Source organism: Atta cephalotes (genome assembly GCF_000143395.1).
Source record: "Atta cephalotes unplaced genomic scaffold scaffold00025, whole genome shotgun sequence".
Taxonomy (NCBI): Eukaryota; Metazoa; Arthropoda; class Insecta; order Hymenoptera; family Formicidae; genus Atta; species Atta cephalotes.
This window is the reverse complement of record NW_012130089.1, coordinates 1,124,720-1,141,009: the sequence shown is the minus strand read 5'-3', so window position 1 is coordinate 1,141,009 and position 16,290 is coordinate 1,124,720. Positions and strand designations below refer to the sequence as shown.

At 36.6% G+C, this 16,290-nt stretch overlaps 2 protein-coding genes across 2 annotated transcripts; both read right to left on the bottom strand.

Annotated features, from left to right (window-relative positions):
- Window positions 1–1,995: 1,995 nt before the first annotated feature.
- On the bottom strand, window positions 1,996–6,684 carry LOC105620361 (proton-coupled amino acid transporter 4). Its single transcript, XM_012201862.1, has 11 exons — window positions 6,680–6,684; window positions 6,374–6,395; window positions 5,886–6,174; window positions 5,301–5,421; window positions 5,099–5,211; window positions 4,759–4,891; window positions 4,554–4,688; window positions 4,294–4,403; window positions 2,935–3,141; window positions 2,528–2,852; window positions 1,996–2,377 (listed from the first exon to the last, which is right to left on the bottom strand). The coding sequence occupies exons 1-11, from the start codon at window positions 6,682–6,684 to the stop codon at window positions 1,996–1,998; spliced, it is 1,842 nt and encodes a 613-aa protein (XP_012057252.1).
- A 963-nt stretch (window positions 6,685–7,647) lies between these two features.
- Window positions 7,648–15,434, bottom strand: LOC105620252 (DNA-directed RNA polymerase II subunit RPB1). Its single transcript, XM_012201757.1, has 7 exons — window positions 15,357–15,434; window positions 13,915–14,184; window positions 10,072–13,602; window positions 9,549–9,937; window positions 9,310–9,428; window positions 8,920–9,111; window positions 7,648–8,789 (listed from the first exon to the last, which is right to left on the bottom strand). Exons 1-7 carry the CDS (start codon window positions 15,432–15,434, stop codon window positions 7,648–7,650), a joined length of 5,721 nt encoding a protein of 1,906 aa, XP_012057147.1.
- Between the last annotated feature and the right edge of the window lie 856 nt (window positions 15,435–16,290).

The following is a 16,290-nucleotide window of genomic DNA, read 5'->3' as shown; positions in this document are numbered from 1 at the left end:
ATAAAATAGCAAGGTACATTCATGTGAATTTGTGATTTGTATTTTATCTTTCTATGTTTTAAAAATGTTTTTCAAAATACGATATAAAGAGAAAACATCAATTGAATTGCATGCATACTGTTCAAATTTGGAGCTTCGTGCTCTTGCGCAGTATGTCTTGTACTTATTTATAATATTAAGGGTCAGTTTCACCAACGCTAGTTAGCTTAATCGCAATGCGTTAACTAATCAATCGCGTTTGCTGTAGAATCGATCAATTGCGGTTGATAGTTAATCATTAAGCTTGATCGGCGTTGGTGAAACCGGTTCTAATAAATGACTTCTAACTACACAAATAATTGTAGCTGCAGATTTGATTTCAGAGTTAATAACTTTAATAATTGTAATGCAAATAATTCTAACAATCACGTCTACAAACGAAATATAATTAATTATAGCTGAACAACTAATCGATAATTATATTTCTGAAAATAAATATTAAATCTAGTAATGTGCGTATAATCGAGAAAACAGTATTAACGGTTTTACACCGCTTAGAAAGCTTTAAAATACTTTTATATTAAATTTTGTTCGATGTTTCATTAAATTAATCATCGCCGAGAATCCGATGTTTGATATATTGATCGTATTAATACTAAAGTGAATAATAATTATATAATCTGAACGAACTGTACTATTTCATTTGATTGTAATTCAAAATATAAAATGATTCAAATGAAGATGCTACTTGATATAGTTAAAAAAATTTTGTAAAAAGATGATTATAAACACTATTATTGTTTCGCAATGTTGGACAACGTTATTGGAAATTATTGCTTTATATTTGTTCTCAATCCGAACAATGATTTTTGTTTAAAAAAGTGTACTTGACAAGGATACTCTCGGTTTGCCATTTGCCTTCTGAGAGGAGATACGAGCGTTCGAAAAATTTTTCGGTTCTATTTGAAATCGAACCCGGAATCTGTGGCAGAATAACAGAATAGCAGTCTCGTGTGCTGCCTGTTACGCCATACTCGCACTCATGCCATCCGGACAGACTAAATCTTCACGGATATAAAAAAGTTTTATAGAATTTTATAGAATTTATAATAAAAACAAATTCTTGCTTTCTATATTTCTTTTGAAAATATTTGCTTCCTTAACTTTAATTCATAAATTGTAATTATATTCAGCATAAATTATGACAATTTTTATATAAATGTACTTAATATAATAAATCTACTAAGATGTGATTACGACAGATCATAAAGATACTGTAGTAGTATGTCCTGCATCTTTATTGTCACAATGGAAAAATGAAGTGCAGAAAAGATGCAAACATGATCTATTATCTGTTGAAGTGCTTCACGACAGCAATCGACAGAAGAAGTCCTAAAGACTTGGAGAAAAATGATATAGTTATCACAACGTATCGTAGTATCTGGAGAAATCAATTCTACATTATATAAATTCTACATTATATAAAGTATCAAAGCTTACAAATATTATTGACCACTGAGTAGACAAATAGAAACTTAATCTTATTAATATGTATATAACAGATCTGAGTTTTTAATTTAATCGCAAATTGAAATTTTATTACAGATCGATTGGAAAAGGGTTATACTCTATGAAGCATGTAGAGGACTTTTCTTCTCAGTTTAATCCATTCTGCTTCTGTGCGAAAGACTTATCACTAATTTCCAAATCCTATATATATAGACGGTATATATATATGAGAATAAATTGCAGCGTATCGCTTAATATTCTTAACTCGGAAAATATTTAATCCTAATATATTGGGTTGTCCGGAAAGTTCGTGCCGCAAAAGATTTAAATTTAATGTATACTAAATGTATACTAAAATTTAAATCTTCTGCGTTTAAGTTTTCCTTCAAAATCGGCACGAATTTTCCGGACAGCCCAATATATACATCCGAGGTTATCATTCTTCATACTCGATAAATTATATGATGAAATGCAAATGTTATATGGTTGAAATCAAACTATGAAGATTTATCCCATGGTAGCGTTAATGATACATGGTGGCATAAAACGCACATAACGTATGGTATTCCAAATATTGATATATGTCGAAGACAGCGTGATCACTATACCTATCGTCATTATAAAATAGTCGAAGTAATTAATTGCCTTTTCTAGATTCCATACATTTTTCCTCTTCACAACCGTTTCTGCGGTCTGTTCTTGCGAATCATTCGTAAACTTCCTGATTCGACTTCTGGTTGGCTCTGTGGCATCTATGAGGAGTGGATGATCCTCCTGACGAGTATTAGTCATTGGAATTTGAGTGACTTCGTCCTCGTAATAACCATCGAATTCACTCGAATGTGAATTTGTCTCCTCATCCAAATTATCAAAATAGAGATATGTATAGCTGTTAAAAATTCAATATTGAAGCAATAAATGCAGATTGAATGGATTTAAGGTGTTTGAGAAAATAAGTTTTTCAATTTACATATAGAATTAATTAAAAAAAAGAAATATATTTAAATATATGTTTCTCTAAACACTCATTATTCAATACCTGCGAGAATTATTCGTGGCACTTAAGAAACCATAGTAAATTGAACGAGAATGAGCTTCAGGGTCCATCAAATGCTGTTCTTCGCCATTGAATCTTTTGCGAGAACCTGGATAGATCTGTTTCTCGGCAATTGCTGCATGATTTGACTGTTTCTTCAAAGCTAGTGCTCGAGTGTATATCAGAGGCGGTAAAACAAAAATCAATGATCCGGTCAATGATCCACCAATAAGAGCCATGACGATGTCGAATCGCGGTACCGATTCGCCTACAACAACACTGAGAAAAACCACCGCTGATCTCATGGCACATCGTTTCCATCCGAAAGCTTGAATATAACAATAAGGTAAATTAATTGTGGCTTTAATTAAATCAATTAATTTATAAATAAATAAATGATCCTTTTATACTTCTTTGTATGTTCCATTGATCTTCCAGATGTTGAAAAAGCGCCGAATAACCGATTACGCTGGAGAAACATAATTGAAGAGCGGTTAATAGAATAGCGACGTTTGCAATCGATCCGGATGGTACAGCTTCCAAAATATTGGCAGTTATATTGCCACCATATTTCCATGCAGCCAAACAAGCAGTGACGATAAACAATGATCCGCTTGCTGTTGCACAAAGAAATTAATATGAGAAGTACACTAGCAGTTACACAAAAAAGAATAGGTTCTGAGATCAAAAAAATTATTTCAATATTAAAAATTAGATTATTTAATAGATTATAAAATAGATTTACATTTATATTATTAGGTGTATAACTTTGCTTCCGCCGTTTTTTTTCCGAAATTCGAGACTTTATTGTAAAAAACTGGTTATACTTATGATTGATTATATTTATGGTTATATTTATGATTCAAAGTATTGTCCATCGCTGGCCACTACTTTCTCCCATCTTTCGGGTAGCGTACGAATCCCGCGTCGAAAAAACTGGTCATCTTTTGAGGCTATCCACAAATCGATCCAATTTTTTACTTCTTCATAAGACCGGAAGTCTGCTGGTTAGCCAGGCCGTGTGCCATTGATCGAAACAAGTGATAGTCAGAGGGAGCAACGTCTGGAGAATACGGCGGGTGGGGTAGGACTTCCCATTTCAATGTTTCCAAGTATGTCTTGACCACTTTCGCAACATGGGGTCGAGCATTGTCATGCTGCAAAATCACTTTATCGTGTCTCTCATTGTATTGCGGCCGTTTGTCTTTCAATGCTCGGCTCAAACGCATCAATTGCGTTCGATCGCCTGTGATTGTTTCAGTCGGTTTTAACAGTTCATGATACACTACGCCGAGCTGGTCCCACCAAATACAGAGCATGACCTTGGACGTCAAAATCACTGTTCTTGAAGCGTTGAAACCACTCACGACACGTTCTTTCACTAATAGCGGTCTCACCATAAGTATTTGAGAGCATTCGATGAGCCTCAGCCGCAGATTTTTTCATATTGAAGCAAAAAATTAAAACCTCCCGCAAATGACGAAAATTTGGCTCGTAAACTGACATTTTCAATCGAGAATAACTTTATGATACAGACACAAATCGACTAATGTTTCTATGGGGTTATGTTGATAGATGCCCAATAAATAGATCATAGACGTCATACAATAAACTTCTATAGGAAAACGGCGGAAGCAACGTTGTACACCTAATATATTAACAAAATAGAAGAAATAGAAAAAATATTTTTAATTGATTGTGTGGCTTCCTCGAGATATATATATATATATATAAAAGGCAAGAAACGATTTATTTTTGTTGTTTCTTACCTATAAAAGAAAAGAAGATAGCTTTATCAATGTCTCGAGGACGACGCATATCAACTTGTATTGTCATTAAAGTAGGATGCACGTCGAATTGAAAAGCTAGCATACCGTACCTGAAAATTTATCCAAGTAGTTATTAATTAGTTAATTAATGGATCATTTAATTTAACAAATTATATTTAATACATTATTTTACGATAGTACTTGTGAATGTGAAAAGAAAACTCATTTTAAATATGTATTTGTACAGGAACTGCGCGTACCCGGAAATAAATTTATCCCATGTCGGTGAAGTGGCAATTGATGTAACATTAAATGCTCGGTCGTCAGTTATAATGCTCCACCATATTAATATTGCTGTTAAAGTAACTATTATACTAGAACATATTGCGACCAATCTATAATAATTTAGTAAATTTCTTAATCGAAATATATGAATTTATAATAATGAAAAATAATTTAACTTACTTCATGTCTCGCGGACTGCCCAGCCACATTAATGGACAAAGTAAAAGACCGATTATTAACAGCCAATAACAGAAAAAAAAATCGAAACGCTCTCCTGATACTTTAAGCCCAAACAGGTGCAAATTCTGCGAAGCTAAAAAATCATTTGCGTAAAGCTATTATATAGAATATATCTCATAATATCTAGGAGAATATCTACTATCAAAAAAATACAATTTATTAAAAGGATATCTTTTTTGTATCTAATTAATTAACGATGTTAAATGCAAAGAAACATTTTAGAAATAAAAATTACTATTTTTAGTGTTAATGCATAATTATAAGGTGCCTTTTTACTTACCGACTAACAAATTCGGAATGCCACAACCAAAAACCGTCAAATCCAAAAACAGAGTGACGATGGATCGTGCGCGCTGTCCCATTGTTAATTCTGTCACGGCGGCGAGAGGATAGCTGCAATTTTAATATCAAAATTTAGAATCTTCATTCTTATTGGACAAACATTAAAAAATTTAATAGAAAGAAATAAATAATAAAAATACCGATTTTTTTGTGAAATCTGCGGATCCAGAGTAGTCGCGATAATCCATGATTTCCCCAGTAGAATGGCCGTATAAATTTGCAAACCAAAGACAACGAGCACCAAAGGAATTCCGTATAATCCTAATAAGTACATATATTTTTTTCTATCCTTTTTGATTAATATATACATATATTTTTCTAATATAATTTTTTAATTCCAAAGATATCATGATTCATCAACGCAAATGGAATGTAAGAAATATTAACAAACAATTTATGCTGGTGCTTTTATTGCTAGATTAATACAAGAAACAATAAACATTACACGATACTCTTTATTAATTAAAATTAACTTATCGCTATATATAACGTCATCACAAATATACATTGTTATAAACACTTGTCTCGATCAACCAAGCCTCTTTTTCGTTATAAAGAGTTTCTCATACGAATCTCTTTTTTAATTTTGACAAATATTTCAAATTCATAGTTGGGAAAAATCACAGATTTTTCAAGGTGTTCGATTTTCTTATTCTAAAATATTCCATGTAGCCGCCTATCAGAAACTTCTTTTATCTTTATAAAAAATTGCAGTGAGATCTCACCGCACTGGACGATCGATCGTGGTAACGCAATTATCGGGAATACGCCGAAAATATCAATGATGCACAGAGTGGCAAAGAGCAATGACAGCCCCGAATTTCCGTTTTTCCACGATGTTGCACTTGCAGGATTCATATTGCTCACTTGCAATGCCGCGGTACTAGGACACACGATGTTCGTGGTAAGAATCTGGACCGGTTTTCGTCGAGGTGCGCACCGTACCACAACACCAAGGTAATCCGATACCGATATCGAACATGAGTAGCTGGAACGGGAGAGCCGCAGGAAGACCTACAATGTATATGACTTTCGTATTTAGCAAGCTGTCGATAGAGCAAACTAGACAATAAAGGGATAGAACTTGAAATATTATGCTTTACTTCGACTAATATTTATATAGGGGTTGCTATTCTTGATATCATAACTATTTATTTTAAAAACACTTTATCAATAAAATCATGTTAAAATGTTATCAAGTAACTATATATACCTCCACTCTCAGCTGAAACCAACTAAGAGTAATATAACAACTATATATTTTTACTTTCAATAATGTATAACTATTCTGCTTCTTCTATCCCATAGATTTCAGACTCAATTGAAATTTTAATATCATATGAAAATTTAAGAGGATAAACTTCCAAGGCGAGAAGTCCATCCAGTTAATTGAAATGTATATTATTGTTATATGCGATATTATATATTATATATTATATATTATATATTACATTTATATTGAGTGCAAAATTATAACATAGATGTTATACATATTATTTTTAGTCGACTGGGCACTTACATCATTCACATTTCCGCATTGATTCGATTTAGGAGTTTCACTTTTTAAGAGCTTCGTATCCTTATTTACATTACAATATACTTTCAAGATATTGTCGAGCGATTTTATTAAGTTCTTTCTATATGTATTTTCTATATGTATTTTTGGATTTATTTGTAAAAAAACATTAATGCTGTGTATTAATATATTCCGAGTAAATAAAAATGATTATTGTTGTAATAAGATAAACACAAATGTGTTAATGATGAATAATAGCAATAGTTTCACTTTAATAAATTAAGATTTTCATTTTCGCATTTTTCTTAATAACAATCACAGATCTCGATATCTATTCAATGGATTAAATATCGATAAAATACAGTTTTGATATCGTGCAGCTTGCTAGAGATATAGCTCTACGAGAATAATCGTAATAGTTGTAATAAAGACGCATATACAAATGATCTCCCTGAATTTTTAGATATTTCTTGCATCAGTAGTCCTCATTCAGTAGTGCATTAGTTTTATCAATCGTTGACTTACAAAATTCCCTGGTCCCTAAGATATTCTTACATATACGCATATAACACACGATTAACATATTCGCTTATAACACTCATTTCCCATAATATGTACTTCGGTCTTGTCATTATACTTGTCATTATACTCACAACCTCCCTACGAGTGGCGAAAACGCAATCTGCGTGCTACATATCAATTGTAATTAACAGCCGAGAAATTATCAACTATATATTTTTAATTTTATCTTTTTCATTCTTTTTAATTTTCTTTCAATTTCTTGAATTTCTGACATGATGAATGAATATCATGTTATATCCAACTTAAGTACCAAATAGGTCACATAAGAAACATCTTAACAAACATGTACGTCTAGTTTATTTGCAATTATGTGTAATTGATCGGGCTTATAATTAACTTATTTAAAAAAATAAGTACCTAAATATAATTTACGACAGAAAAACTTAAAATTAGTCGTCCGTCTCGTAAGCAGGTGACGCCGGCGAGTACGTGGGACTCGTGGGCGAGTATCCCGGTACAGGTGGCGAGTACGTCGGACTTGTCGGAGAATAACTCGGGCTTGTAGGCGTGTAGGTAGGACTTGTGGGTGAATATTTAGTACTTGACGGCGAGTACTGTGGACTTGTGGGCGAGTACGTTGGACTGGTAGGCGAATAGTTTGGACTGCTGGGTGAATATCGGGTACTGCCAGATGTAGTGTGCTGTGGCGAACTTGGCGAGTACGACGGACTTGTAGGTGAATATGTCGGGCTGGTTGGCGAGTATGTGGGACTCGCAGGTGTGTATTGCGGCGATGTACCGGCAAATGACGGTGAGGTAGGAGAATAACTCGGGCTCGTCGGTGAATATTTAGGACTGCTGGGAGAATAACTTGGACTTGCGGGCGAATATTGCGGCGAGCTTGGCGAATAACTGGGTGAAGTGGGTGAATATGAGGGTGAAGCAGGTGTGTAGTTGGGTGAGCTTGGTGAATAGCTCGGCGATGTTGGTGAGTAACTCGGACTCGTAGGTGAATAGCTTGGACTTGTAGGCGAATAACTTGGACTTGTTGGGGAATAACTCGGTGAGGTTGGTGAATAACTTGGGCTCGTCGGCGAATAACTCGGCGAAGTTGGCGAGTAGCTTGGTGACGTAGGCGAATAACTCGGACTGGTCGGTGAATAGCTTGGCGAAGTAGGCGAATAACTCGGACTCGTTGGTGAATAACTTGGAGATGTGGGCGAGTAACTTGGACTTGTTGGCGAATAACTCGGAGAGGTTGGCGAGTAACTTGGACTTGTCGGAGAGTAGCTTGGTGACGTCGGTGAATAATTTGGACTGGTCGGCGAATATGTTGGACTTGTAGGCGAATAATTCGGACTCGACGGTGTCATGCTAGGCGATGTAGGTAAATACGCTGGCGACGTTGGAGAATAACTGGGTGATGCTGCACCAGCAGGTGACATTGGGAATGGACTCATACTTGGACCTGGACTGCCAGGACTTCCTGGCTGTGGTGAATAAGCAGAATATGCTGGCGATAAGCCTGATGCATCTGATGCTCCCGATGGCGAGAAACATGCACCACCAGGCGTCATACCGCTGCTCAAAGCTGTAAAACAAAAGAGTACAATTGTTAATATTATTTGCATACAATTGTTATTATTTAACAATTGTTAATATATACATTTCTCGAAAACTAGATTTTTTACTTTATTTTGAAATTATTATACAACACTTACCTGGCGACATATTCGACGCACCATAACCAGGAGTAGCTCCCATCCAAGGAGTCATTTGAGGGCTCATGCTGGACATGCCAGTTACGCTGCCAAAGAACATTCCCGCTGTTCCCATCATACCTGCCCCAACTGCCATAGGAATTTCGATGCCAGACTTACATTTCTCCGCGTCCAATAATAGATCAAAGCATCCTAAACATACAATATAAAATTGTTGATATTGTATAATTATTTAAATTTCTGCAGATAAATTTGATCTGAGAATCTTAATATTTTCTTTACATTTCTTTACAAGATAGATTTGCGAATAGAAATTAGAATACTACAACTTGCATAATATACTTGTAATATTTCTTGTATTATAAAAGATCTGTATACATCGCAAATTACCTGTTCCAATTCGAGGAAGTTGTCCCATTATAATATTTTCGGATACTCCTCTCATTGGATCTACCTCTGCGTGAGACGCAGCATCCAATAATACATCAACCGTTTCTTCGAAGGAACACCTAAAAAAATTCAAATTCTTATTAATTTTTAACCGATACTTTTACCTTCTATCTAACATTGCGAAATATACATAAATCTTTCAAAGATCCCAATAAAAAAAAAAGATAAGACTTGTTTACCTCATTAAAGCACCGGTGTCTTGTCTATTGATTCCATGACGTGTTATCGCCATAAGATGACCCTTTGCAGTCATGACGTCGCAAAGCAAGGCAAGATGTCGATAGTTGACATAAAGACCATAGAACTGTAATACTGCATTCATTTCCTTTTCTACTGACTTTCGCACGGCTTCGATGCCGAGTACTTGGAATATTTCGCAAATATCATTGCTGAATGTCCGCACGGGATCGACGTCTCTCTCACTCAACACCTTCATCAAGCTTGTCCCGTCGGTTTCCAAGAGCCATTCCGCGATGGCTTTGAATTCGCCAGTTTCCGTAATAACAATGCGTTTTTTAGAATCTGTTTGTGGCAGATGCATGTAAACTTTTCCGATAGCTTCGATACCCTGAAACATTCAATAAAATGTAAAAAAACAAATTCCTCTATATAACTATAGGTAATTAACTTAAGGTAATTAACAACAACGATTAAACAAAAGACTAACGTAATTGACATTGTTATTTTATAGTCCACACGTACCTGTAGAGTCATATCACTAAGCATGTTGGCTTCAATACAACGAAGGAACATATCGTCCTCCATCTTATCTACGGTTTCCTCATCCGTATCCTGGAACTTGTTGTCGTCACTGTTCATTATTCTGATGCGCAGTACCAGCTTCTCGGCGTTATCGTCATTGAATATGCAGTTCAAATCGTCACCAAAGCCAGCGTTGATTTTTTCCGCGATCTGTTCCATTGTCAACTTCTTGTCAGTCATTCGTTTTCTATCCAGCTCGATTCGCAACAACCACGGCGATATTTTCGTGGGATCAAAGTCAGGCATCTCATAATACACGTTGACGAACTCCTGATCTTCTGCAATTACTGTGTTCTGTGGATCTGGATCGTAGTATATCGCTGTGTTTGCCGTCACCTTTTTCAACGTTGTGTGTTCCAGTCGACAAAGCACGTTTTTCGCCTTCTCGGCATCACGCGCGGCAGCACCAGTCAAGAACACTGTGAGTGATGGTGCCTTCGGCTTCTTACTGATGTTGATGATTTCTTTCAATCTAGGCACACCAAGGGTTACGTTTTTCGATGATACACCAGCGAAGTGGAAAGTATTCAGGGTCATCTGAGTGGCAGGCTCGCCGAGAGATTGCGCCGCCAATGCGCCGACCATTTCGCCGGGTGATACTTGAGCCTGCTGGAATCTGGTCTCGATTTCTCCAATTAGCCACTCGAAGGCCTCACTGGATAGTCTGAACTCCTCGGAGACGCACTTGGTGCATAAAGTCGATCTTACTAAACATTGGAACAATAATGTTGCGTTCTCATTCGCCTGTTTGCTTAGTCTATCATCTCCAGCGACAATGATACACTTTTCCAGAAGATTCTTTACGCCTTGGATCACTCTCATTGGACTGAGATCAGTCGGCGCTCGCTTATTGATGTGGAATATCTTCTGTACGTTCCAAATCATCCTCTGCAAATTGCAGGGCAGTACTACTTTGGATTCTCCACTCGGGAAAATCTCACGGAGTACAGCACGGTCTCTGTTCAATTGTTCCCATTCTCTTTCTAGTTCGGATATCACCTCACCGGAGCCCATCATCTCCCGGACTATATCCTCGTTAAATATACGCCGCAAATATCGCTCATTGGTGGGATCAAATTTGAATTTTTTCTCGAAAGCCTTGTTGCTCACCTTGATCGTTGGTAGATTTTGGAATTCGACGGTCTCACCGCAGAGACCGTCCTCTCCGTAACGCAGCTGAATCAATTGACCGACGGAATTACGCACGGTGCCATCATAGTGCACCATCACTGACTCCATAGCTTTTATCAAACGACGCTGAATGTAACCAGTCTCAGCCGTCTTTACGGCGGTATCGATAAGACCTTCACGACCACCCATTGCGTGAAAGTAGAACTCGGAGGGCGTGAGACCAGCAAGATACGAATTCTCAACAAAACCACGGGACTCTGGTCCATAGTCATCCTTAATGAAATGTGGCAGCGTTCTCTTACGGAAACCAAAGGGTATCCGTTTACCTTCAACGTTTTGTTGGCCTACACAAGCGATAACTTGAGAGATGTTGATGTTGGAACCCTTTGAGCCTGATACTACCATGGCCTTCAAATTGTTGTATTCTGTCAAGGACTTCTTAGCGGAGCCTCCGGTCTTGTCTCGAGCATCATTCAGTATCCTGTTTACTTGATTCTCGAAAGTCTGACGAAGCGTGTTGCCAGGCGTAGGCTCAAGTTCCATGTTGTGTGCCTTTTGAATTACTTCTATCACGTCTTCTTTGGCCTTTTTGATCGCTTTCTGGATCTCCAAATATGTTTGCGGATCAGCAATAGTATCGCCAATACCAATCGAATGACCCTCTAGTAATAGCCAATTGTTGATAACTGTTTGAATATTGCCATAAAAGCGTCCGCACACTTCGTGGCCCAGCTCGAGCATACAAATATGAAGCAAAGAACCAGCTGATGTACCCAGGGTTTTTTTGCAAAGAATACCCATTACAAGTTCTCCATGTTCCACCATTACCTTTGTGTCACCCGGCGAGATCCACTTGTATGGACCATCGTCTTCTTCATCAGGATGTGTGCTGTGCGTACGTATCATGTTCACATTACCTGGTATAATAAGAGAGAACAGTTGCTTGCCGGTCCATAACGGTTTCGGTTTCAGAATACACGGTTGTGGCATCTTGCCATCCCAGCTAGGCAGAAACATAAGTAGATTCATCATTTGCTCTTTTTCAATAAATACGTCACGCTTGGTCATTTTCCTGACTGCTGTCAGAGTATCCTGTACAATTCCCATAACCGGCTTATTTGCCTGTGGGGTAATAATCTGTCGTGGAGTCACATGAATGTTCTCAACTTCTGCACGTGTCTCCATCGACTGTGGAACGTGTAAATTCATTTCATCCCCGTCAAAGTCAGCATTATACGGCGATGTGCAGCTTAGATTCATGCGAAATGTACTCCACGGAAGCACCTTAACACGATGACCCATCATACTCATCTTATGTAGAGTAGGCTGACGATTGAAGATTACGAGATCACCGTCGCGAATATGTCGTTCCACTCGATAGCCACATTGCAGATGCAGATCCGAGGACTTGGGATGGAAGCGTAGATCAATTCTTTCGCCGTTGTCGCGTACTATGTATTTCGCGCCAGGGTACTGCGAATTGCCACGCCTGACTAGCACCTGCATCTTATCGATGTTGAAGGGCGTCACGATTTCGGGGAATGTCAGATTTTGCGCTATACTGCGCGGTACGCCTACTTGATCAATACGTAAATTGGGATCAGGAGTGATAACAGTACGCGCAGAGAAGTCCACACGTTTACCCATCAGATTTCCACGAATCCTGCCTTCCTTTCCTTTCAGTCGGGCCTTGATGGCTTTGAGCGGCTTGCCCGACTTCTGCATTGCCCGGGGCATACCGGGCATGTCGTTGTCGACGAGCGTCGCCACGTGAAACTGTAGCATCTTTATATTCTCAGAAATTACGTGTGCCGCTGCACCGGACTGTTCATTTCGTACTAACTCGTTGTTTGATTTGATAATGTCTGCCAATTTGTGTGTTAGATCGTCCTGATTCTTAGCGGAACCGTACATAATGACCGCAGGTCTAACAGACAGTGGTGGTACTGGCAATACGGTGACAATCATCCAATCTGGCCGTGCAAATTTCGGATCCATGCCCAAGATGAAAGATTCTTCGTCTTTAATGTGTTTCAAAATTTCCCAGGCCCTTTCGGCCGAGAGAATTATCTTTTTCTCTTGTGAATCTTCATTAACGTGCTTCCACTCTGCAGTGACATCCAAGCCAGACCGTCTAAGATTAGGCTGATATCTACCACAACCACCATGACCTGGTTTTCTGTCCATTTGAGGTTGGTTCTCCACATTCTCCTTGTTGATGTCCATTTCATCTCCGCCTTCACAGATGTTCTTGCTTTTGCATAAATCATAAACGAATGCGAGTCGCTTCCGCGGCTGTCCTTTCGTTTTCATAACGATTTCTTTTATTTTTGGATTATGCTGAAAATAGCAGAAAAGGATTAATGTTTTGAAGAATTCTTTTAACTTCCTCTTTGATGTTATTTAAAGATAACACATTTAACAATCAAATAAACTGATTATTATCAATTTTTTTGAAGATATAAAAGATTTCCTATTATTATTTTATAATTTCATATATTTTTATTATTTCAAAATAAAAAGATTCATTAATCAATTTTAAATTTCTATAATTATAAATTTTTAGAAAGATACAGAATGTGAATAAATCAATTAAATGCAAAACTTATGGGTTTTATAAACATAACACATGAATCTTGAATAAATACTTACAGGGTTGACAAGTAATTTGGAACAGTAAAAACACACGCATCTCAATATCTTTATAGTTTTTGTGATGAATCCCACATGGAATACTGGTTTTGCTAGATCTATATGACCAAAATGACCAGGGCATTCAGTCATATTGCCAGCACAAGTTTGACACCTGGAATTCCTGTCAATAACACCTTGCCTTGGATCCATAAGACCACCCAATTTAGGGCGGCCTCCCTCCATAGTTTCGGGAAATCGTATGCCGCCATCGGTAACTGACATACGACGCTACACAAAAGTGTAACAACTCATATTTTATAAAAAATTTAAATTTAATCGAGATATTATATAATCTATATTTATATTATATATTATAGACATTATTATAGACAAGAGATCTTAATTTTTTTATTTTATCAAACAGATTTAACTATTGTCTATATTTTATATAGAGAAAATAAGTTGATATTATCTTCTTCATGTATATTTTACTATTTTATGTATGTAAATTATTTTGTATATATATTTTCTCTCTAACATAAAAAGAAAAAGGAGAAAGATGAACTGTGTGTAAGTTCAGCTAAAAAGAATAGGCCTAATATAACGATACTGGCATTGTTAAAGCCTATTCACTGCTAAAGTCTATTCTACAAAGTGTTCTTTGTTTCTTACTTTTTACTTTTTGCTTTTTTTTCTCTTTGCAACTGTTTTATCAATAATTGTATTTTTTGCTATGTTTCTTTCAAAGTTTCTTTCTTGTTTCTTTCAAAGTTCATTAACTTTTATTTCAAACAACATAAAACAAAAAAATAGCAAAAAGCAAGAAACAGAAAACAAAAAGCACATTATAGAATAGGCTTAAAAGCATACAAAATAGATATTAGAAATTCACAGATTTCTGTATTCTGTAGCCAATCAACAGGCTTGAAAAATTGATACTTTGAAGAAGCTTCATATGAAAAACATAAGTACTTGAAGAATCTTCATTGACATCATACAGTTTTCTTATAACAGAATGCAAACAAGTAGTGATTGAATAAACACATTAAATATAAATACAATTGCTTATATTCATTATTTCACATTTTCTTAGAAAATATATTTTTCATAATTTCATTTTTAGTAATACTTCTCAATAATTAACATTACAAAAGTACGACAGTCACATACAGGCACTAATACTACATCATCAATATTTTACACGCAATTTAATTCTTTATACATTAGACATCGCAAGTAGTAACAAAATCAATTGTCATGAGTCAATATCTATCAGAAATGTTTCGACGTAAAAGCTATCGAGTAAACTATATTTGTACATTTAAATCCGCGAGAGATCATTGTGCTACGGGTAGATATGTGACGTTGCGCGAGATTGCGCCATGTAATTCCTGGAAAGAGTTCCACTTCTCGCAAATTCTGCCTCGGAACTATTGCAAATTATCATACAGTTTACTTACAATCTCGTCGGGCGAGAGGATCCCGAATTGAACGCGTTTCACCGTCCGTAAAGACGCTTTAGAGTCGGACGTCGCCATTTTGCTGTGGTTCACAGGAGCTCGCGCGAAAGACCTCCAATCATTTCCAGCGCCTGCTGCGACCTGCGTCAGCAAAACTTATGACTTCCCAGCAATCCTAGCTCTGCACTGTCCTGCACCACCGTTCCCACCATTCCTCTACCGTTAGAAAAACGTTGAGCCCCACCACTGTTGTTATGAAGCGAATCTGCACATGCGCTCTGCTCGAGCGGGATACGAGGTTGATGGAAATGTAGGTCTGTTTGTGTTGCTCATACTTTTTGCACTTCGTCGATAAATAGTTTAACTTTTTTAAGGTTATGAGAGAGAGAGAGAGAGAGAGAAAGAGAGAGAGAGAAATATTGTGGCGACAAAGAATCAAAAGGTTAACTTATTAATAACAATGTATGAATTGATTTGCATTTAATTGCACACAGTGTTTTCAATGGAAAAACTAGAGCACTGAAATAATTGAATTTAACCCTTGAATTTAACACTCATTTTCAGTGTTAATAGATAATTTAACTCTTTTAACTATATATGTTTAACTATACATGTTCTTTGTTGTTGCGATAACTTCTCTCTCATAATCTTAAAAAAATTATTTATCACGCTGGAAATACAACTGATTTGTAACAATGGGTCTTTTTCACCAATCTCGATTAAGTTAACAGATGGTTACATGGGACTCATTTTAGATTCAATTTCACAACTCATGATTAACTTTTTAACTAAAATTTAACAACCAAAGGTTGATGAAAGAGGCCAGAATATTGGACTAATTTTTCCAGTGGAAACCATTATTATTCGATTGGCGAATCACAAATCAAATCAAAATTTTTGACTAATGTCATTCGCCAGTGAGTTGCATCGATAT

What these genes read in the sequence shown, in the direction of transcription:
- LOC105620361 (XM_012201862.1), bottom strand. An exon ending in TCAATGGAACATACAAAGAA is followed by an intron (nt 2,853 to 2,934) that starts GTATAAAAGGAT and finishes GTTATATTCAAG; the next exon opens with CTTTCGGATGGAAACGATGT. An exon ending in GCCACGAATAATTCTCGCAG is followed by an intron (nt 2,378 to 2,527) that starts GTATTGAATAAT and finishes AATTTTTAACAG; the next exon opens with CTATACATATCTCTATTTTG.
- LOC105620252 (XM_012201757.1), bottom strand. Translation starts at nt 15,434, where the DNA reads ATGGCGACGTCCGACTCTAAAGCGTCTTTACGGACGGTGAAACGCGTT. An exon ending in ACTTCCTCGAATTGGAACAG is followed by an intron (nt 9,112 to 9,309) that starts GTAATTTGCGAT and finishes TTGTATGTTTAG; the next exon opens with GATGCTTTGATCTATTATTG. An exon ending in TGCGTCGAATATGTCGCCAG is followed by an intron (nt 8,790 to 8,919) that starts GTAAGTGTTGTA and finishes TTTGTTTTACAG; the next exon opens with CTTTGAGCAGCGGTATGACG.